The sequence below is a fragment of the Pararge aegeria genome, chromosome 21, assembly GCF_905163445.1.
Source record: "Pararge aegeria chromosome 21, ilParAegt1.1, whole genome shotgun sequence".
NCBI classification, from domain to species: Eukaryota; Metazoa; Arthropoda; class Insecta; order Lepidoptera; family Nymphalidae; genus Pararge; species Pararge aegeria.
Window position 1 is genome coordinate 4,276,862 of NC_053200.1, and position 18,504 is coordinate 4,295,365.

Below are 18,504 nucleotides of genomic sequence, written 5' to 3' on the forward strand. Positions count from 1 at the left end.
TTCAGCCTAATTTCAGCGATATCCTCGTAATATTAGTAGGAAATCACAGGAAAAACGAATGAAAATAATCATCTACGTTTGTCTAGCGGTATTAGTGTTTATATTCTCTTTGCTAAAGGGTTAATAATCTTATAGTTGCAGTTGCTATGTACATTTTTTCGAAGGACAAAAAACAGACATTTCCCACACTTTCGCATTTATAATATTAGTAAGGATACTATTATTAAAAGAAAAAGAAATTGTTTGTTTATCTTCTATATATATATATATATATAGAAGATAAAATATAAAAGAGAAAGTGTGTGGCTATGTTCCGTATAGGCTCCGAAACGGCTGGACCGATTTCAATGAAACTTTCAGGGAATCTCCGGATTCACCTGGCGAGTAGTCCTGTAAAGTTGGGTGACGATCGGAGCACTAGTTTTGAACTGTCAAATAAAGCTTTTATTTACTATGATGATATTCTAATGTTGGGTGTTCATGGGTGAAGATAATGATCTTCACCCGCTCGAGAAGAGAATAGAAGAGAATGAATACGAAGAGAAATAAATGATTTAATATATTATGCGCCTTAAATTAAAAATTTGATGATGCAAGGTTATTGTTTAAATAAAATAAAGCAAAATCTAGCTCGGCGAAGCGGGCTGGGTACGCTTAGTACTCAAGAGTTCGAATCTTATAGATCGATTAAAATATTTTTTTTAAATATCACGAGGTTGCATATTTTTATGTAAAATAGATACTTTTTTCGAAATAAGTGATTAGCGGCCGGTTATTTATAATTCCTGACATTTCCTCTCTCACTCAGCCATTATTGCATAAAGTGCATTGTGTCAAAAAAAAAAGTGAAAACTTACTTCCCACTTGCGGATAGTTGCTCACAATCTTTTCCCATTTTCCCCATTTTATGGTAAACGTTAAAAACATTAGAGGTAAAATAATTACTGCTAAATGGAATGAACGGACGGTTTTTGAAGCTTCAATATTAGCAATGTACGCGGCTCCTGTATCTTAATTCTGTGACTAGGGTAGTTTTATTCCTCACTTAAGAGAAAGCGAGCAAGCTTTGCCATACGCTGAACTTAATAAGTAGATGAAGATGATGTGAGGGCATAAAAAAACAAAACTCAGTCAGACAGTTTGATTAACATACACAAAAATAAAGAGACAAAGTACTAGACAATACACTGTAAATTACACAACTTTCAGAGCACTATCATAAAACTCAGCAAGCAAATTTTGCATATCCTTAAAGCCAGAAATTTCTTGGGCCTGTTGTAACGGAAGCCACTTTAAGTCCTGATGCTCATCTGATAGTGTGACTGCTTGATCTGGATTCTTAAGTTTGGCCAGCCAATATACAACCACCTTTGGCTTTCCCTTGACCTCATAGTTTAAAGCCTTAGATATATCTTTGTAGATCTGGAAATGGGTAAAAGAACATATTTATTATACCTCTAAACTTAATTACAGGTCTAAAAGTAGGGCTATACTTTTCACAACTCACCCTGTAGAAAAGGATGCGACTACTTTAAATGTGTCTGATGGAAACTGCCCGACCGAGCAACTTATTTAAATTATTCGAACGATCGAGCGACTTATGGAAACTACGCGTTAACGAAGTTCCCTAGCGACACTGTTAGATTTGCGAATAATGTTTAGTTTAGAGATTTGCGTAGAATTGATGATTGACACCCTTTTAATGAAGATTTAGTTAAAGCATTTATTTTCTACGCAATGAACAGGTGCATCTGAATTATTTGGAAAAAAATATATTAAATCAATACAGATAGCGCCATATAGCCTCAAAGTAAACGAAGCTTGTGTTACTAAGATGACTGATGAATATTTTTAAGAATAATATACATAAATACTCATAATATACAGATTAACACCCCGACACTGAAAAACATTCATATTCATCACAGAAACATCTTTCCAGTTGTGGGAATCGAACTCACACTACTACTGTGCCGGTCAGCCATGGAAAGCAATGAATTGGGCAGAAAACTGTGCAATGATTGGGACCATCAATAGATGCATCTACACACATTGTTTATACCAAGCATACAAAATTGAATATGCATCAAAATGTAATGAAAAAATTTAATTAAACATTAATGTGTGAATATCTGACTTAAAGATTTTTATTGCCGAACTATTGATGTATTCAAAAAAGTTCACCTTCAAAATATAAAGTTAAATGGTTTATAAAAAAAAAATATCTTTAAGTTACAAATCAAAATACAAATTTAAATCGAATTTTTTTTTTTTTTTTTTTATATACCTAACGTAAGACTTTTTACCTCCAAATCATTCTCAGATAGACCTGCCTCTTCTTGGGTTTCACGCAATGCTGTCACCCAGTCGGACTCTCCAGGATCTACATGACCTGAAAATATTAAAATATAGTTCTAATTCAATATTAAATTCGGTAGTAGAGATGTTAGTAAAATGTCATAATGTAAAATATTACATACAATAAATTTTAAACAAAACACCTTTTGTTTGGTTTCTTATTCCAGAGCTACAGGCAATATTTTTGAATGAGAGAATCTAATATAATACAAAATTATATTATTATATTCAGTAATGATCTTCAGAGGTACCAAGTTCAATCCTCAGCATGCCACTCTAACTTTTCTGAGTTAGTGGGATATAATTTTTAAGAAACAATCAAAGAAATCCATAACCTGTGACTGTTCCTACTGCAAAACCCGTTCAGGTAATTTGTCACCAGATTGGGAAACACCACGTGCATTTTAAGATATCAAATGTCTCTTGCTTTAACATGAACAAAAACATTGTAACACAACAGGAGGCCTTAGCCTTACTGTGGGATGGTCATGGGTTGAAAATAAAAATAAAATTCATTAAAAATATTAATTAAAAAATTGCCCAACCTGGCCTAATTGAAATTTGTACACTGAGTAAAACATTAAACTTGGAAAAAACTGATTCATCTATAATGTAAGTTATTGGAACAGAATATGAAAATGTTATTAGGTTTTTTTTTTGTCGCTAAAACCGCCAACTCTCACTTGATGTCTGTTTACCTAGTGGGGGGAAGTTACAATTATTTTTTTAATTGCACTACAAGTTAGCCCTTGATGGTAAGATGCAGTCTAAGATGGTAACATGCTAACCTGTTAGGGGATAATACTACCTAATCGATTTCTAGCTAAACTTTCTTTAAATTTCTTTCTACACTAAACTGCTTAGTGGCACATCTTTGTTAGTAGTGATAGCTTGCCACGGGTGCAGCCTCTCACCATATAGGTACCAGTCTATTATCTAACCATAAGAAACTGAAGGACTTTGTTACCTAAGAGTTGTACAGCTTCTCAAGGTGTATTCTCTGTTTTTATAACATTTGTTCAGAGGAGTCAGTATGATATACAATGGTGTTTACTGTTTTTACCTGTTATACCTATGTTTATTTCGGAACTTTAGTTTGTAAGTAATTTCTTCGTGCACACAGCGCGTTTTTAGTGTAGAAGCAAACATATCATACCTTTTGGTGGGGTCCAGTGATGTTGTCCATAAGAAGTTTGCAGCAATAGGAATTGAATAATTTGATTTGTTTGTCTGAATATTACTAAACCCGCTGCTCGTGTTGGAGACATTTCGAAATAAACACCAAAATTAAGATTTTTTAGAAATTATGAGGGCATACAGTGTTAATTAAATTGTATTGTAGTAATTGCGGAAAAATGTGTTCAAATAGGCTGTTATTTAACTAAATTAGATTACCTAGGTATTTATATTTCGTTGGTTTGGCAAGTAAATATAGATGTCCTTGATCCAGCAGTGAAATGATAAAATTGTGTTGCCATAACTGTGTAAACTTTGCCCCAGAATTACATGTGTGTAGGGTGCACTCTTGTCTTTGGTTGGAAACATTTTTAACTTTATGTTTGCTGTGGTTAGAAGTAGAACGTTGAAAAAAAAACAATTCAAATTGCAACGGCGAGCAACGACTGTTGATAAATTTATTTCATTTTTCAAATCATTTGTTTTCTAGACGATTATGTATTGACTAGTTTCATTATTATTCTACAGCAATTACATATAATGTAAACAAATACAAACGGTGTAAGCACAAAATTAACATTCTCGATTTAAAAGTGATTTACAGTGAAAATGTTACAAAAATGGAAAATTATTCTTGTAAATTGGGTGTGTATGGTGTATTTAATTTAGTTATTATTAAATGCCTTTGATTAATTCGTTGAGTTAGGAATTAGAATTTTGACTTTGTAGCAATCTTGCTTGGTATTATTACAATTTTTGTTTATCCAATATGCGCCGTATAGTTAGACATCTGCAGGATCTCGCCAACCGCCAGGTGTGCGTGTTATTTGCAAATGGCCAAAATACAAACCTTTGTAACGGTTGTCCTTCAAACCATTCATGGATATGCACAATTTATTATCCAACGAAACTGCTGTACAGTAATTATTATTATTATTATTTATTATTTAACTCTTTATTTGTACACCACAATGAAGTTAGGAAAATAAAAAAAAACAAAAGAAATACAAAGACAGAAGTAGAATACAAAAGGCGGCCTTATCGCTAAGTAGCGATCTCTGCCAGGCAACCTTTGCCTGAAAAATTATTGTACAGAAACTATGCACAAATTTTTGTACACGAGTAAATAAATTTTTGTACACTTGTGAATAAATTTTTATTTTGATGTGCATCGAATCGAAGTAGATTAAAGTTTTGCGGTTACACCTTATTTCCACAAAGACCGTGTTTTTAGATTGACTGTTATTACTGACATTCTTCTTCCTTGTTTTCATCCTACTCTGTTTTTCTGGAAACTGGGACCAGACTAAAACACAGTTTTTAAAAAAATTACAAAAGTTGACATCTTTATCCACACTAAACTTGGTCAAATATAGTTACTTACTGTGAATGCAGATTCCCGAATCATACTAACCATTTTTTATTATTTCAGATAAATTGCTACTTTGAAAATGAAACAAAAATGAAATACCCGTTCACATCAGAATGTCTTGTTAATATTATTTCGCTTTTACGAGAAAACTATAATTTGGATGAGTCAATATCATCAATAGACGCTCATACAATACAGGAATTTATATTAAAGAAATATCCAGAATTCCGTTTTCAAAATGGGAACTTGGAGCCGGTTAATGAAGAGGATATTTACCTGGCTGCTTCCCTCCTTCTTTACTTTGTGTGTGTGAATTCCAAAGATCTGGACATTAAAAAGGCAATGTGTAATGAACTCAGCACTGCGGATCAGGAAATTATAATGAAGTTCAGTAAATGCCTGATGAATTGTTCTCATATATCCTCAACAGATGTTCTGACTGCCATTGCAGGTATATTTTAAATTTATAATATAATAACAATATTCTATGTGTTAATCCAGGACTTATCCATTCCTCTAATCCAAGAATGGTAAGACAGTTAAATTATAGAATAGTATCAAATATTCGTAAATGGATAAAAGAGAATGCAAATATTTATCAGAATTGGGCATTCTTCCATCTTAATTAAATCTTCACTATTTATGATACAGTATTTGATGGAAGTTGAATTTTTCATGTAAGTTGAACAACAGAGATCGGAAGAAAATTTGTAAATTTACAATTGGATATCTTTTTAAAAAACCAACATGTTTCAAATATTTCAATCAATTCCTAATACAATAAAAAAAAACATTGTGTCAAAAACGGTTTTTAAGTGGTATTGCCCTCACTGTGTAACAGCAGCACTGAAACCTATTGTATCAGTGTTGAATAAAAACTATAAATAATTAAGAAAGAACGCAGGGTGGTGGGACTTTTTTCAAAAATCCTTTAATATTAATAGTTTTTGAGTTTTTATAAAAAACTGATGCAATCTTTTTTGTTAATAACAATTTTTTATCTGCTATTTATATACTTTCAATACATTTTTCTAGATAGCATTCCAAATTATATGCTCTCTGATCGAACTTACTTTTAGGAGCTATATCAAGAATTACATTAACTGTCTCGTGGCGCAGTGGGCCCTGCTTCCAGAGTACAAGGTTGTGGGTTTGATTCCCACAACTGGAAAATGTTTGTGTAATGAACATGAATGTATTTCAGTGTTTGGGTGTTTATCTGTATATTATAAGTATTTATAAATGAATACACTTTTATTGTACACCAAAGAAAAAAAAGGTAGTTACAAAGATATAAATACATATCAAGAGAGTACAATTTGGTGGCCTTATCGCTACATAGCGATTTCTTCCAGGCAACCAATGGTGTAAAAGGAAAAAACATAGAAAAGAGGTAGGTGGTGCAATAAATAAGATTTAAAATTATACAAATATATAAATAAAATATATATATATATATATAACTATAATATATATATATATATATAAATATTTTACATATAAATACAAATAAAATATATAACATATTTATGTGTATTATATTCATAAAAAAACAAATATTCATCAGCTATCTTAGTACCCATAACTCAAACTACGCTTACTTTGGGGTTAGATGACGATGTGTGTATTGTCGTAGTATATTTATTTAATTAATAAATAGCGTAGTTTGAGTTATGGGTACTAAGAAAGCTGATAAATAACTTTATGAATATAATACACATAAATACTTGTAATATACAGATTAACACCCAAAACACTGTTCATCACACAACCATTTTCCAGTTGTGGGAATCGAACCCACTGCCTGGGACTCAAAAAGCAGCGTCGCTGCCCACTGCGCCAATCGGCTATTTATTAATTATTTAATTAATTACTTAATTTATTATATATTTTTCAACATGTTGTATAGCATAGCAAATAAGTTGCAGACCTAAGGGCACAATAAGATTTTTATTGGATCATGAAACTACTAGTGACAATAATCTTGTTTACCAGGACATGAGAATAACATGTCGAACATGAAATTGAAACCATATAATAACATTTTCCATAGCAATTCCATTAAATCTCAGAGCCAAAGGTTAGGTTACACTAGGTTACTAGCATTGCCGCGGATGTGTGCGAAAGCGTTCCCGTGGCACAGCCACCAGGCGACTGGTAGGAGTCCGACATAATCACCATGCTTATCCATGAGGATTTCCCCAGGTGATAAAAAATAAAGTTTATAGCATTACTAGCATTGCGCCTACTTTGCCCAGAGCCAAAACACACTATACAAAATCATATAAGAATTACAGGAACATGAGACTTAACTGCCTTGTTAGTCTAGTGGTAAGCATGTTCAACCATGGATTATGGGTTCGGATCCCAGGTCATGCCAAAAATTATATAAAGTTGGTGTTTTGTATTCTTCTCTTAAAAGGTAGACTTATGTTACAATGATGTTGAAAACAAGAAAGATCACTCGTGCTATGGGATGAAACAGAACATAAAATAATGATAATGTTTGTTTGTTTACTTAAACGCGATGATCTCAGGAACTTCTGGCCCGATTTAAAGAGTTGGATAGCCCATTTATCGGAGAAGTCTATAGCATATATATCATCACGGTAATACCAATAGAAGCATAGCACCAAATTTTCGAGCTTGTTTTCTTTTGAGAGCTGCCGTGCGTAGCGTGCGCTACGTAAACGGTTAAAGTTTAGAAAAAATCATGTGTGACCACTTGATCATAACAACAACATTGTTCCTCTTTTAAAAGTTCTAAAGAAAAAGACCGCGACAGCATAATATGTTTAAGATAGACTTGACTGCTAGTAAATACGATACGAATATGATGGGGTATCCGCAGTGGTTAGAACTTTGGCTTCACTTTCGGGAAGGAGAGTTCGTATCCTAGCATGCATGACGTAGCTCTAACTCAAGTTATGTGCGCATTAAAATATTACTTGCGGTGAAGGAAAACGTCGTGTGGAAACCTGCATTCCTGATTCCTGCAGGCGTGTGGAGTCCACCAATCCGCACTGGGCCACCGTGGACTAGAGCCTAAACCCTTCTCATTGTGGAAAGAGACCCGTGCCCTTTGGTGGGCCGTAAGGGTTTGATATGATTTAAATAACGGCATTGTATTGTAGCGAAGCCAAAAAATTGCCAAGAAACGACATCGCGATGTGATTTTTTAAGAAGACATTCGCATGACACGATATCGTATCACGTAGAGATACGCCAAGAGTTGCTAATAAGTTTTTATTTTTTATTGGTCAACTTAAAGAGTCAAAACAATTAACGCTCTCACCTCATCTCAAACCACACAATGTTTATGTGACGAGGTATAAATTAATAATATTAATTTAATATATATATATATTTTTTTATTTAAGTTGCAATCACAACCTTACCAGTAGTGAGTACACAACATAGCAAGTTTATGATTACAACTTGTACTTGAATCGACTGCTGAATATATAATAAACTGCCATAACCATTCTAGGGTGCTACATCTGAAGGGCAAACTTTAATTATTAGACCACATCAAAAGTAGAACGTACATGTTGGTTTTTTTTTTAATTACTAAGAAAAAACATAATTCATTTATTTCAAGTAGGCCTACTGTAATTAGCACTTTGAAACGTAATTATTGATGGACCAAAAAATAGCCCACCGGATGTTAAGTGAAAAAGAAAACCATCGCCTATCTGTTTATAGGTTTCTAAGCACCAAAGGGTATGCAAGGAACACAAACTGCAAAACGTTGCCCTGCGTCCATCAAGTGCCCTGCGTAGATGTGAAGCCTCGTGCCACCGGCACACCGGCACCCACACCCTTCAGACCGGAACGCAGCATTACAACAATGTTGCTTAGCGGCAGAAATAAGCATGGTGGTACTTCTCCGAACGAGCTCTCACAAAAAGCTCTACTGCATTATTGTGTTTTCTGTTGTTCTTAACTGAGTCTGCGTACATCACATGCATTTTGAATTTAATTTGTTTACTGTGTGAAAGCTTGGGTATGAATTGCTCTAACTTCACAGCTCAACATCAACTCGATTGTGAGATGGTGATAACAAAAAAAAAAACCTGGCTAAGTTTGTTGTGGGCTCTTAGACCAGTTAACGAATGCAGATATCACCGTCACTGACATTAGTGTTAACATGTTAAATGTAAGAACGCTTCATAAGTGCCTGTGATAAGGTCTACATCAATGAAACATTTTTGAATTTTGAATTTTATTTCAGAAGCCTGCGGGCAGGATGCAGCGGCCGCCAATACAGTGCTGACTACAGTAGCGGAAACACCGCCCGCGCTCCGCTCACTTCACAATGAAGTGCGGCGTCTGCAGGCTGCGCTGGACGCGGAAAGGTTCGATAGGAACTATCTTCAGGAGGAGCTCGCTAGAATACACTTGAAAATGGAGAAACTTGGTACGTACCAAAAAAACACATGCGTACGCCCATCAGAAGTTACACAACATGTAACTAAATTACGAAATAATGTTGAAGGGTGCATAAAGTATATTTCATAAGAAATCACCCTGTTACAATTTATATCAAAAGAAGCATATATATTTTTCCATACAAAAGAATTCAAAACATTCTTTCAAGTGTTTACTTATGACAACCCTATTGAAGATAAAAGATCGACACGTTCATAGTACCTACGCTACATTACGTTTCATTCGGTAAAAACGATGACAACAGTTTACTCAAAAACTTTTACCGTTTCGGTTTCACAGTTAAGTCTCAGAGACAGTTAATAATGTACCTCTAAAGGCTCTGAAGTATTATTTCGGTTTTCATTTACACGTTGTATATATAAATCGTTGGCGTTTATCAAATATTTTTTAACTTTAAAATAAATTTATCTTAGTTACACAATAGACAGCATCACATTCTACGAAAAACAGTGCAAATTCCCCCACATCCGTTTCCTATTTTTCAACAATGCACTCATATCTATTGCCTGTCGCGTGCACACGGTATTAGACGGAAAATGGAAAAATCCTTCGGATTTATGAGTCATACAAAAATTTTAGGGTAGGCAGAGCTTTTGTGCATGTATGAAGTGCATGCCACTGCGGCTAGCATATGCAGGTAACAAATCTTTATCCTGCAATTATATCCACTGACAAGGGATAAAATATACTCGTCCACGGCAAAAGGAGAAGTTATGTCCCGTTTAATATCAAGCAAATATTATTCGGATATTATTTCCACCCGTGTGCGCCCAAAATCGGTGAGTAGATAAAACTGTGGGAGACGATAAAGAAATTAAAGATGAGAAATGTCATGTCAATGCTAGCGAGTACTAAGTCCCAGTGAAATTTGCTTTCGTCGCCTTTTTCGGCATACTATGAAACCTCTTATAAATGATATTCGCTCATTGTTATAGTGAAAGATAAGGAGCAGTACAAACAGGACATAGTGAACCTAAAAGGGAAACTATCTAATTGTGTGCAAGATAACAATGTTCAAGATCCCGAAGTGGCCAATAACAACTTGGGGAGGCTGGTCAAACAGTTGGAGCAGGCGGAACAGCGTCTGGTTACGGCGCAAGAAAAGTTGGATGATATGCAATATGAGAGGGACATGTTTAAAAATAAGGTAAGTTTATCCAAACAACCGGTCAACTAAAGTGCTGCTGTTGTTTGTGGCAACCAGTAGAACCTGCTGGAAGGCTTCAGACGTGGCTTATAACTACTGTAGAGTGACTTGGCGACTAGAAACTGATAAGGTGTTAAATATTCTGCTATAATAGCCGATAACCGCCCGTTACCAACTCAGATTGCATCATCACCATGGGTGTACCCAGGGGGCAGGGAATGTATGAACCTTCTTAAAAAATGTATGGAGGCAAGATACAGACAAAAATAAAAAAAAAAATACAGTATTAGCTACAGTATATATTACTGAGCTACCTATAAGCTATATAGGTGTATTACGCTTATAGAGGGCATAAAAGCCGTGGAATATCTGACCTAAAAAAATCTCTTTCTCAAAGGCGTGTGAAATCTACCAATTGGCAAGAGTGGTGGACTACATGCCTAATCCTTCTCATTCTGAGAGGAGATGATAATAGGTTTTGACGATTGGTATACTTTTTTTAGCTAGACGAACTAAAACGTGAGCGTGACAAATGGATAGCAATAAGCCAGGAGGAAACATCCAGAGCATTACTGCTAGCAGATGAGTTGGAGACGGAGCGAAAACACATTCATTCCTTGAGAGAACTTGTTACTGAGTTGAGGCAACACAACCGGCTCAACGGCGTCAATACTAGTCAGTTGGAATGCGACGATCTTGATGCTAGTATCAGATCGCTGCACAATGCCTGTGAGTATATTTTATACATTTAAAAAGTTTTTTATTATAGAAATTGAAAACCTTGGTGGAGTATAGTTAAAGTCGGTCCATCATTTTCGGAGCCTTTTTGGTACAAACCAACCAACAATCTATCCTCTTTATAATAGTACATATAGATTTTTCATGTATGTAAAATACGCTATTTTATACTGTATTTTATTATTTATATAATCTGTAAATAACTTTTTAATTAAATAAAATAATTCATCATTTAATCTTGTATAATTTTAGCTGTTTGTAGTGAAGCTGCTTGTGCCTATGTTGTAGAAGTACAGCTGAGTGAAGAGCGTGCTAAAATTGTCGTTCTGGAACAACAGATTAAACAGTTACAGGTTTGTTGAAACTTAATTGTATTATTTTTTATATCATTTGTTGTTATTTTTGTATAGTTCATGAATTTTCTGACAGTTTTTATTAATTATTTTTAGGATCAACTGAATAGCTCTGAGGAAGAAAAACAAAACTTGTTTAAAATAATCTCTGAAAAAGATACTGATATATTTAATTTAAAACACCGTATTAATGAGGAGATTGAAGAAAAGAATAATTTAAAATCTCGCTGTGATGATGAAGTCACTAAATTAAACAATGATGTTAATGAGCTGGAGCAAAGGCTACAAGAAAACGGGGAAAATTCAAGGACAATCATTGATTCAAAGATGAAAGAAATGCAAATTTTACAAGAAGAGAAACTATCTCTTCTGCAAAGCCTAACTGACCAAACTACAAAACTTGAAATTACAGAACGAAAATTGAAATCTGACATTGACGCCGAAAAATCATCAAAACTTAAACTTAAAGAAGAGTATGAGAATAAAGTAATGAAGTTGAATGAAAAAGTATTGAATAGAAATAATGAATTAGTTGAACTGCAAAACAAAATATGTGAAAAAGGCGAAGCAATAGAGAAATTACAGTATGATTTGAGACAGGAAAAGGAATTGCGGGGTGATCTTGTTAACAAATACAACAATGATGTTAAGCATTGGAATTTACAAATTGAAGCATATGATACAGATTTGAGGCACAAAAACGATGAAATTTCTAATTTAAAAGACCATATACAAAAATGTAATGTATACAATGAACAACTGGAGAAAGATATAGATAATCTTAGTTCTTGTCTTTCGAAATGCAAAGATGATAACCAAGTTTTAGAGGATTCTAAGGCAAAGATCTTAATTGACTTACAAAATAGGGAATCTACAATTGTGAATATTCAAAAAGAAAAAGATCATCTTGTAAATGAGTATGCTGAGGAAAGAAAAAGTTTGCAGTATAATTTAGATGAAATAAGTGCTACATCGGAAGCTTTAAGAAATCAATTACAAAATGAGATTCAATATAAGATAAGCATACAAAATGAATTTGAACTCAGTAATAACAAATTAACAGAAACAATAAATAACTTGAATGGCCAGCTAACTTCATTAAAATTGAATTGCAATGAAGTCGAACAAAGTTTATTCAGTGAAAGGAAAGTAACTTTTAAATTACAGGAAAAATGTGAAGATTTGAATACACAAATTGAGAAATTGCATAGAGATAATTGTGAAAAAGATAACTTGATCAAGATTTTCAAAGAAAATCTAGATAAGGAAAAAATGAAATATGATGAAGTGTGTCGGGAGAAAGATAAAGTTATTGACATATTAAATAACAAATTAGATTCAGCAGTTACAAACCTAAATGAAGAGATAACTACATTAAAAATAAATTGCCATGAAGTGGAACAAAGTTTATTCAGCGAAAGGAAAGTTGTTGACGAATTCAAGAAAACTTGCGAAGAATTGAATGCACAGATTGATATATTGAATATTAATAATTCTGAGAAAGAAAACAGGATTTCAGATTACGAAAAATCTCTAGAAGAGACAAAAATCAAATGCGACTTAGTGTGCCGAGAGAAAGATAAAGTTATTGATATGTTAGATACTAAATTAAAGGCTGAACTTGCGAAATTAAATATATATAACCAAAATTTAACAAAAGACGTTAGTGATAAGCGTGATATTATTATCAACTTAGAAAACGATATGGCTAAACTATTTCAACAATGTGAAGAATTTAAAAATAGTAAGTAGAATGTTATAGTTTGTTATAGTTTTATTTGTTTATGTCTTCTTATTTCAATATTAATGCCTTTTAATTTTTCTGTTATAGCCATTGATGAACTTAAAATTACCATTGATGGAAAAACAAAGGCTTATGATCATCTTCAAGAAAAATATACAGAAGAAACTACTACATTAATAATTAAATTAGCCGAAATGGACAAGTCCCTAAAAGAAATGCGAATGAAGTTCAACAATACTGTAGAAGCTAAAGAATTAGAAATAGATATTTTAAAAACGAATATTGACAAGTTGCAACTATCCCAACAACAAGAAAGTGAAAAATCTTGTGCCGCTGAAAAAGAGAAGGCGATCCTTCTACAACGGTTAAATGACGTTAACACTTCTAAAAAAGAATGTGAAACAGAGTATTTGAATAAATATGATCTTCTGAATTCATTAAACGCCCAACTGAAAGAAGACATCATAAGGAAAAATACAGAAATTAGTGACTTGAATACTACATTACTGCTTTCGACAAAGACGAATGAAGCCAAAGTTGAAGGTAAGTTTTATAGATTATTGCGTATATGCAATATTAACTTATGTTTTGTGGGAACAACAATATACACAGCATGATTTTAATTAATGTGAGTTTTAAAATTGATATTTATTTTTAATTTTCAGAAATAATATCTTTAAAAAATATCACAAATCAAGCTATACAAAACACTAAGGATATTACAATTGAAAAAGGTCAAGAAATCGAAAAGTTAACTGAAACAAATAAACATTTAGATCTTTTGGTTCTTCAGTCAGGAAAAGAACTGAAGGCAGTTATGGAAAACAATACACAGGTGGTGGAGGGTTTAAAAAAGGAAAATGTTCAATGGCATTGCACTTTAGAAGCAAGTATCAGTAATCATGAACTGATGCTTAAAGAAAAGAATGCTATGATTGAAGATTTGGAAGCACGATTTAAAAGTGCTACAGACAGTTTAAACCTATTACAGCAAGAATACGAAAATCATAAATTTCAATGGGAAAAATTAAAAAATGTACTGCAAGAGGAAGTTGATGTTAAGTCAACTGAGGTTATTCAGTTCACTAACAAAGTAATATCAGCTGAATCTAAAATACGTAATTTGGAAACCCAACTACATATTTCTAACAACGAGAAAGTTGAATTGACTGAACAAGTTAATTCACTACGTAAAACTTATACCGAAAGTGCACATACTAATGATAACTTAAAGAAAAGTCTTTTAACGGAAAAGGCTATGAAAAATGACATTGAAATTGAGAAACAGAATTTGATTAAAGAAAAGGAATATTTCTTACAGAAAATTTCTGCCAATGAGAGTGCTTATAGAAAAATTTCATCAGAAAAAGACAGTTTGTTGAACGAGAAAGCAATTTTAGTTCAAGAGCTTATGGAAGAAAAATCTGTGAGGCAAATAGCGGATGAAGGGAAGGGTGCTCTTTATGTTGAAAAACAGCGATTAAACCTTCAGTTACAAGAAGTTGAAAATATGAAAAATACTTTATTGCAAGAAAAAGAATGCCTTACACAACAACTCGTTGAAGAAAGGCTTGCTAAGGACTTGGCTGAACAGGAAAAGAAAAATATAATTGAAGTAAACGTAAGGTTGGAAGACAAATTATCAGCAGATACATTGTTGAGAGCTGAAATACAAAGAAAACAAGACAGTCTCTTAGAAGAATTACAAAATCTGCAAAAAGAATACACAATGCTCACAAGCGAAAATGCCTTGCTTAAAACTGAAATGGAAATGCTTAATAAATCTTACACAGAATTAAAAGCATCACTTGAAGAACTGACATTAGAGAGAACTGATTTACTGGAAAAAAATTCGGACTTTAATAAAATGTTGGATTCAGAAATAGCTGACAAGAGAGAAAAAATTGAGAATTTCACTATCAGTTATGAACAATTGAAATCTGACTATAATTGTAAGTATAGTAAAAGATTAAAAAAATATTATCATCACGACCGTAATCGGTCACAGCTTCCGGATTATTGTTCGTACGTTATTGCGATCGTCGTTCTCGTGCTCTCTGGTGGCAAACGTAGCCGATCTTGTAAATGACCGTCTACGTTTGGTTACTTTGTTAGGACGATATTTGGTGTAAAAATACAAATGTTCCTGTAGACCACCATTAGGAATTTGATATTTCTCCAGGATCAAAAGTAGCCTATGTTAATGTTGGCTTTCCAATTTACCGGTTGATTTTCTCTTAATCAATATTGGTTATTCAGCTACAATAAAGAGATCGAACAATTTTGCACATCTCCAATTAATGGGCATGACAATAACATGGATGCGTTTTGTATACCTCAGTAGTTACGGCTACACGCGAAATGCTTTGTGTGTCACCTTCATTCAGTAATTGCCGAAATTGACTGTACAATTTGCAGATATAAATGTGTCACAAGTGTGTTAAGATTGTTGTTAATATAATTATTTAGTATGTATAATTTATAATTTTAAAATTTTATTATTTTCAGCCATAAAAGAAGATAAGCAAAATGTTTGCACTATTTTAAATAGTGGTATAAACAAAGTGCTTGATGTCATAAAGAAAGATAACACCTGCAATGATATTTTATGTAAATATGATAACATCCTAGCAGACGATGCAAGCGTTATAGAGAAGTGTAATGTTGTTTTTAAGATTCTTAATAATTTAGTTTCTCAATTGAGATTGAAAAATAATTTGGAGAAAGCATTAGAGGAAGAAAGTACAGTTGTTAAAGAAATATCAGATATAGTAAAGGCGAAGGAAACACAAATAACTCAACTTCAGGACGAAGTTCAGACTATGGAAAAAGCTGTGCACGATACAAAAGCTGGTGAGTTTAAAACGAGAAGAAAAAGAAATGAAACTTGAATATATGTGTAAAAGGTGGAAAATAGACCAAATATTAATAGAATTACTACACTTTACCTTGTGAACACACAAGTTAATTTGGCAATAGTTTGCAAAAAACACACAATTCTGTTGCCTTTATAACATGCGGCTCGCATTCTGCAATGCCGCTAAATCTATGTTCATATATACACAATACACATATAGCTTAGAAATGCTTTCGGTGACGATAATGCGATTTATGTTCCTGAATAGAACAAAAAAATACATATACAATGTGTAACCAAATAACGAAATAATGTTGAAGGGTGAATAAGTATACTTCATAAGGAAAAAAATTGATCAAAGAAGCATATTTATTTTTCCATACAAACTAATTTAAACCATTCTGTTTACCTATTACAACCCTATTGTAGATAAAAGACCGACCTGCGCATAGTACCTACACTTGGCAACGCGTATCTAATAAAACGACAGGAGTCATACAATTTTAGTTTTGCATGTGATGTTAGGGCTGTATATGATTTCCTTCAGCAAAACTATGGCAGTGGTTTACACAAAAACTATTAAGTTTTCGGTTTCACTGATAAGTCCCAGAGACAGTACATAATGTACCTCTAAACTATGGAGGGTAGAGGTAAGGAGAGTCATCTTATATGGGAGAAAAGTTGAAAAAGTGTCCAGTTGTATGCGCTAAATAACAGTTCAAAAATCCTCCACAATGGCGCTGGTGGATGCACAGGGTATGGTATGAATGTAGCAATCGTAGATGAATTGAAGTATGCCGAGTTAAACAATTTAATGTCATTATCGACTAAAGTAGTTAATTATTGAGAATTTCAACAACTTACGTTGTACAAAATATTGTGGTAAATATAACCTTACTTCCTTGTTTATTTTTCAAGCCTACTCTAACAATATTTATATTTAGCGCTTCTTTTAAGAGTTACCTTGATGCAAATGTGGCGCCATCCTAATTTAATACATTTTGACGACACTTTTTCATATACACAGATGATCCTCCTTACCTCTACCCTCCATACTCTAAACTCTAAAGCCTGTGAAGTTATTTCGGTTTTCATTTCCACATTGTATATACTCTATTGTACATTTTTCCAGATTTGATAAAACAGAACGAAAAGCATATCGTACATTTAGAGACCAAAGAAACAGTCATACAGCACCTGCAGCTAGAAAACCAAACGCTTCGCAACGAGTTAAATGATGTCAAGATACAGTTAGAGGTAAAAGTGCACTCCCTCAAGGAGAAACTGATTGACAATGAAAATTTGACCGACAAATTGAAGAAAACTTACGAATGTCAGATTGATAACTTGAATATGATGATTACGAAGTTGACGAATTATTTGAAAGAGAAAACAGCGGAAATCGAATCTTTGAGAAATGAGAAAGAAAGGTTCCAACACATTATAGAAGAAAATAATGCCTGTAAGTTCTAAGACGTAGGTCGAATTTACTAACTTCGTATGTCGATTAGTCGACGGTGACACTTAAAACGGCGACGGCCGTTTGGCGCAGTTTGCAGCGACCCTGCTTACTGAGTCCAAGGCCATGGGTTCGATTCCCACAACTGGAAAATGTCTGTGTGATGAGCATGAATGTTTTTCAGTGTCTGGGTGTTTATATGTACATTATAAGTATTTATTTATCATCTCAGTACCATATCACAAGCTACGCTTACTTTGGGGCTAGATGGCGATGTGTGCGTTGTCGTAGTATATAAATTATAAATTATTGTGTTCAGTACACATGAATGCTACCTACCTACCTATCTATTTATTATAAATCTCAACTGTTCTCTCCAGTGCTGCAAAGGTATTTCTTAGAGTTTTTAAGCAATGTTTCGCCACCTTTATACCCTCTGTTAAAACGAATAGTTATTCGTGACTATTGCATACTTCTGTTTCACTGATTCCTCTAGTGAGGTTTAAGTAAGTATTTTACAAATAGAATTTAAAAGAGATTCAGGTCCCATGGTTACGCCTGGCACAGTCCTCTACAATGACTATCAAAGTCGCGTTAAAATCCTTTACCCATTTTGAAGCCCCTGACAAACCATAATATTTGATTAAAATAAAACCGTATCTAGATTGGACTACAAATCAAAGCCAAACACTTTAATTTTATTATGTATTAACTAGTTCGTATCTGCGGGGCGTTTAATATTTCTTAAGCTAGTAGCTCAGGATGTATGATATTTTCGCTCTCCAGAAGTCAAGCTATCTCTATGCTAAAATTTACAGTACACTTGTTTGAAGTATCAGATAGATAAT

General features: G+C 33.4%; 2 protein-coding genes across 2 annotated transcripts in view; one reads left to right on the forward strand and one right to left on the reverse strand.

The window, feature by feature from the left end:
• Positions 1–1,127: 1,127 nt before the first annotated feature.
• Positions 1,128–3,841, reverse strand: LOC120633138 (bis(5'-nucleosyl)-tetraphosphatase [asymmetrical]). The gene is made up of 3 exons (XM_039903257.1): positions 3,515–3,841; positions 2,307–2,392; positions 1,128–1,422 (listed from the first exon to the last, which is right to left on the reverse strand). Exons 1-3 carry the CDS (start codon positions 3,624–3,626, stop codon positions 1,195–1,197), a joined length of 426 nt encoding a protein of 141 aa, XP_039759191.1. The 5' UTR covers positions 3,627–3,841; the 3' UTR covers positions 1,128–1,194.
• Positions 3,842–3,960: 119 nt separating this feature from the next.
• Positions 3,961–18,504, forward strand: part of LOC120633136 (centromere-associated protein E-like) — a 30,555-nt gene continuing 16,011 nt past the window's right edge. Inside the window, exons 1-11 of the mRNA XM_039903255.1 lie at positions 3,961–4,179; positions 4,967–5,357; positions 9,141–9,326; positions 10,294–10,505; positions 11,009–11,234; positions 11,496–11,596; positions 11,693–13,340; positions 13,428–13,883; positions 14,006–15,292; positions 15,849–16,193; positions 17,330–17,659. Of these exons, the coding sequence (XP_039759189.1) occupies positions 4,144–4,179; positions 4,967–5,357; positions 9,141–9,326; positions 10,294–10,505; positions 11,009–11,234; positions 11,496–11,596; positions 11,693–13,340; positions 13,428–13,883; positions 14,006–15,292; positions 15,849–16,193; positions 17,330–17,659 (5,218 nt within the window). The 5' untranslated portion in view covers positions 3,961–4,143. The remainder of the gene's footprint in view (positions 4,180–4,966; positions 5,358–9,140; positions 9,327–10,293; positions 10,506–11,008; positions 11,235–11,495; positions 11,597–11,692; positions 13,341–13,427; positions 13,884–14,005; positions 15,293–15,848; positions 16,194–17,329; positions 17,660–18,504) is intronic.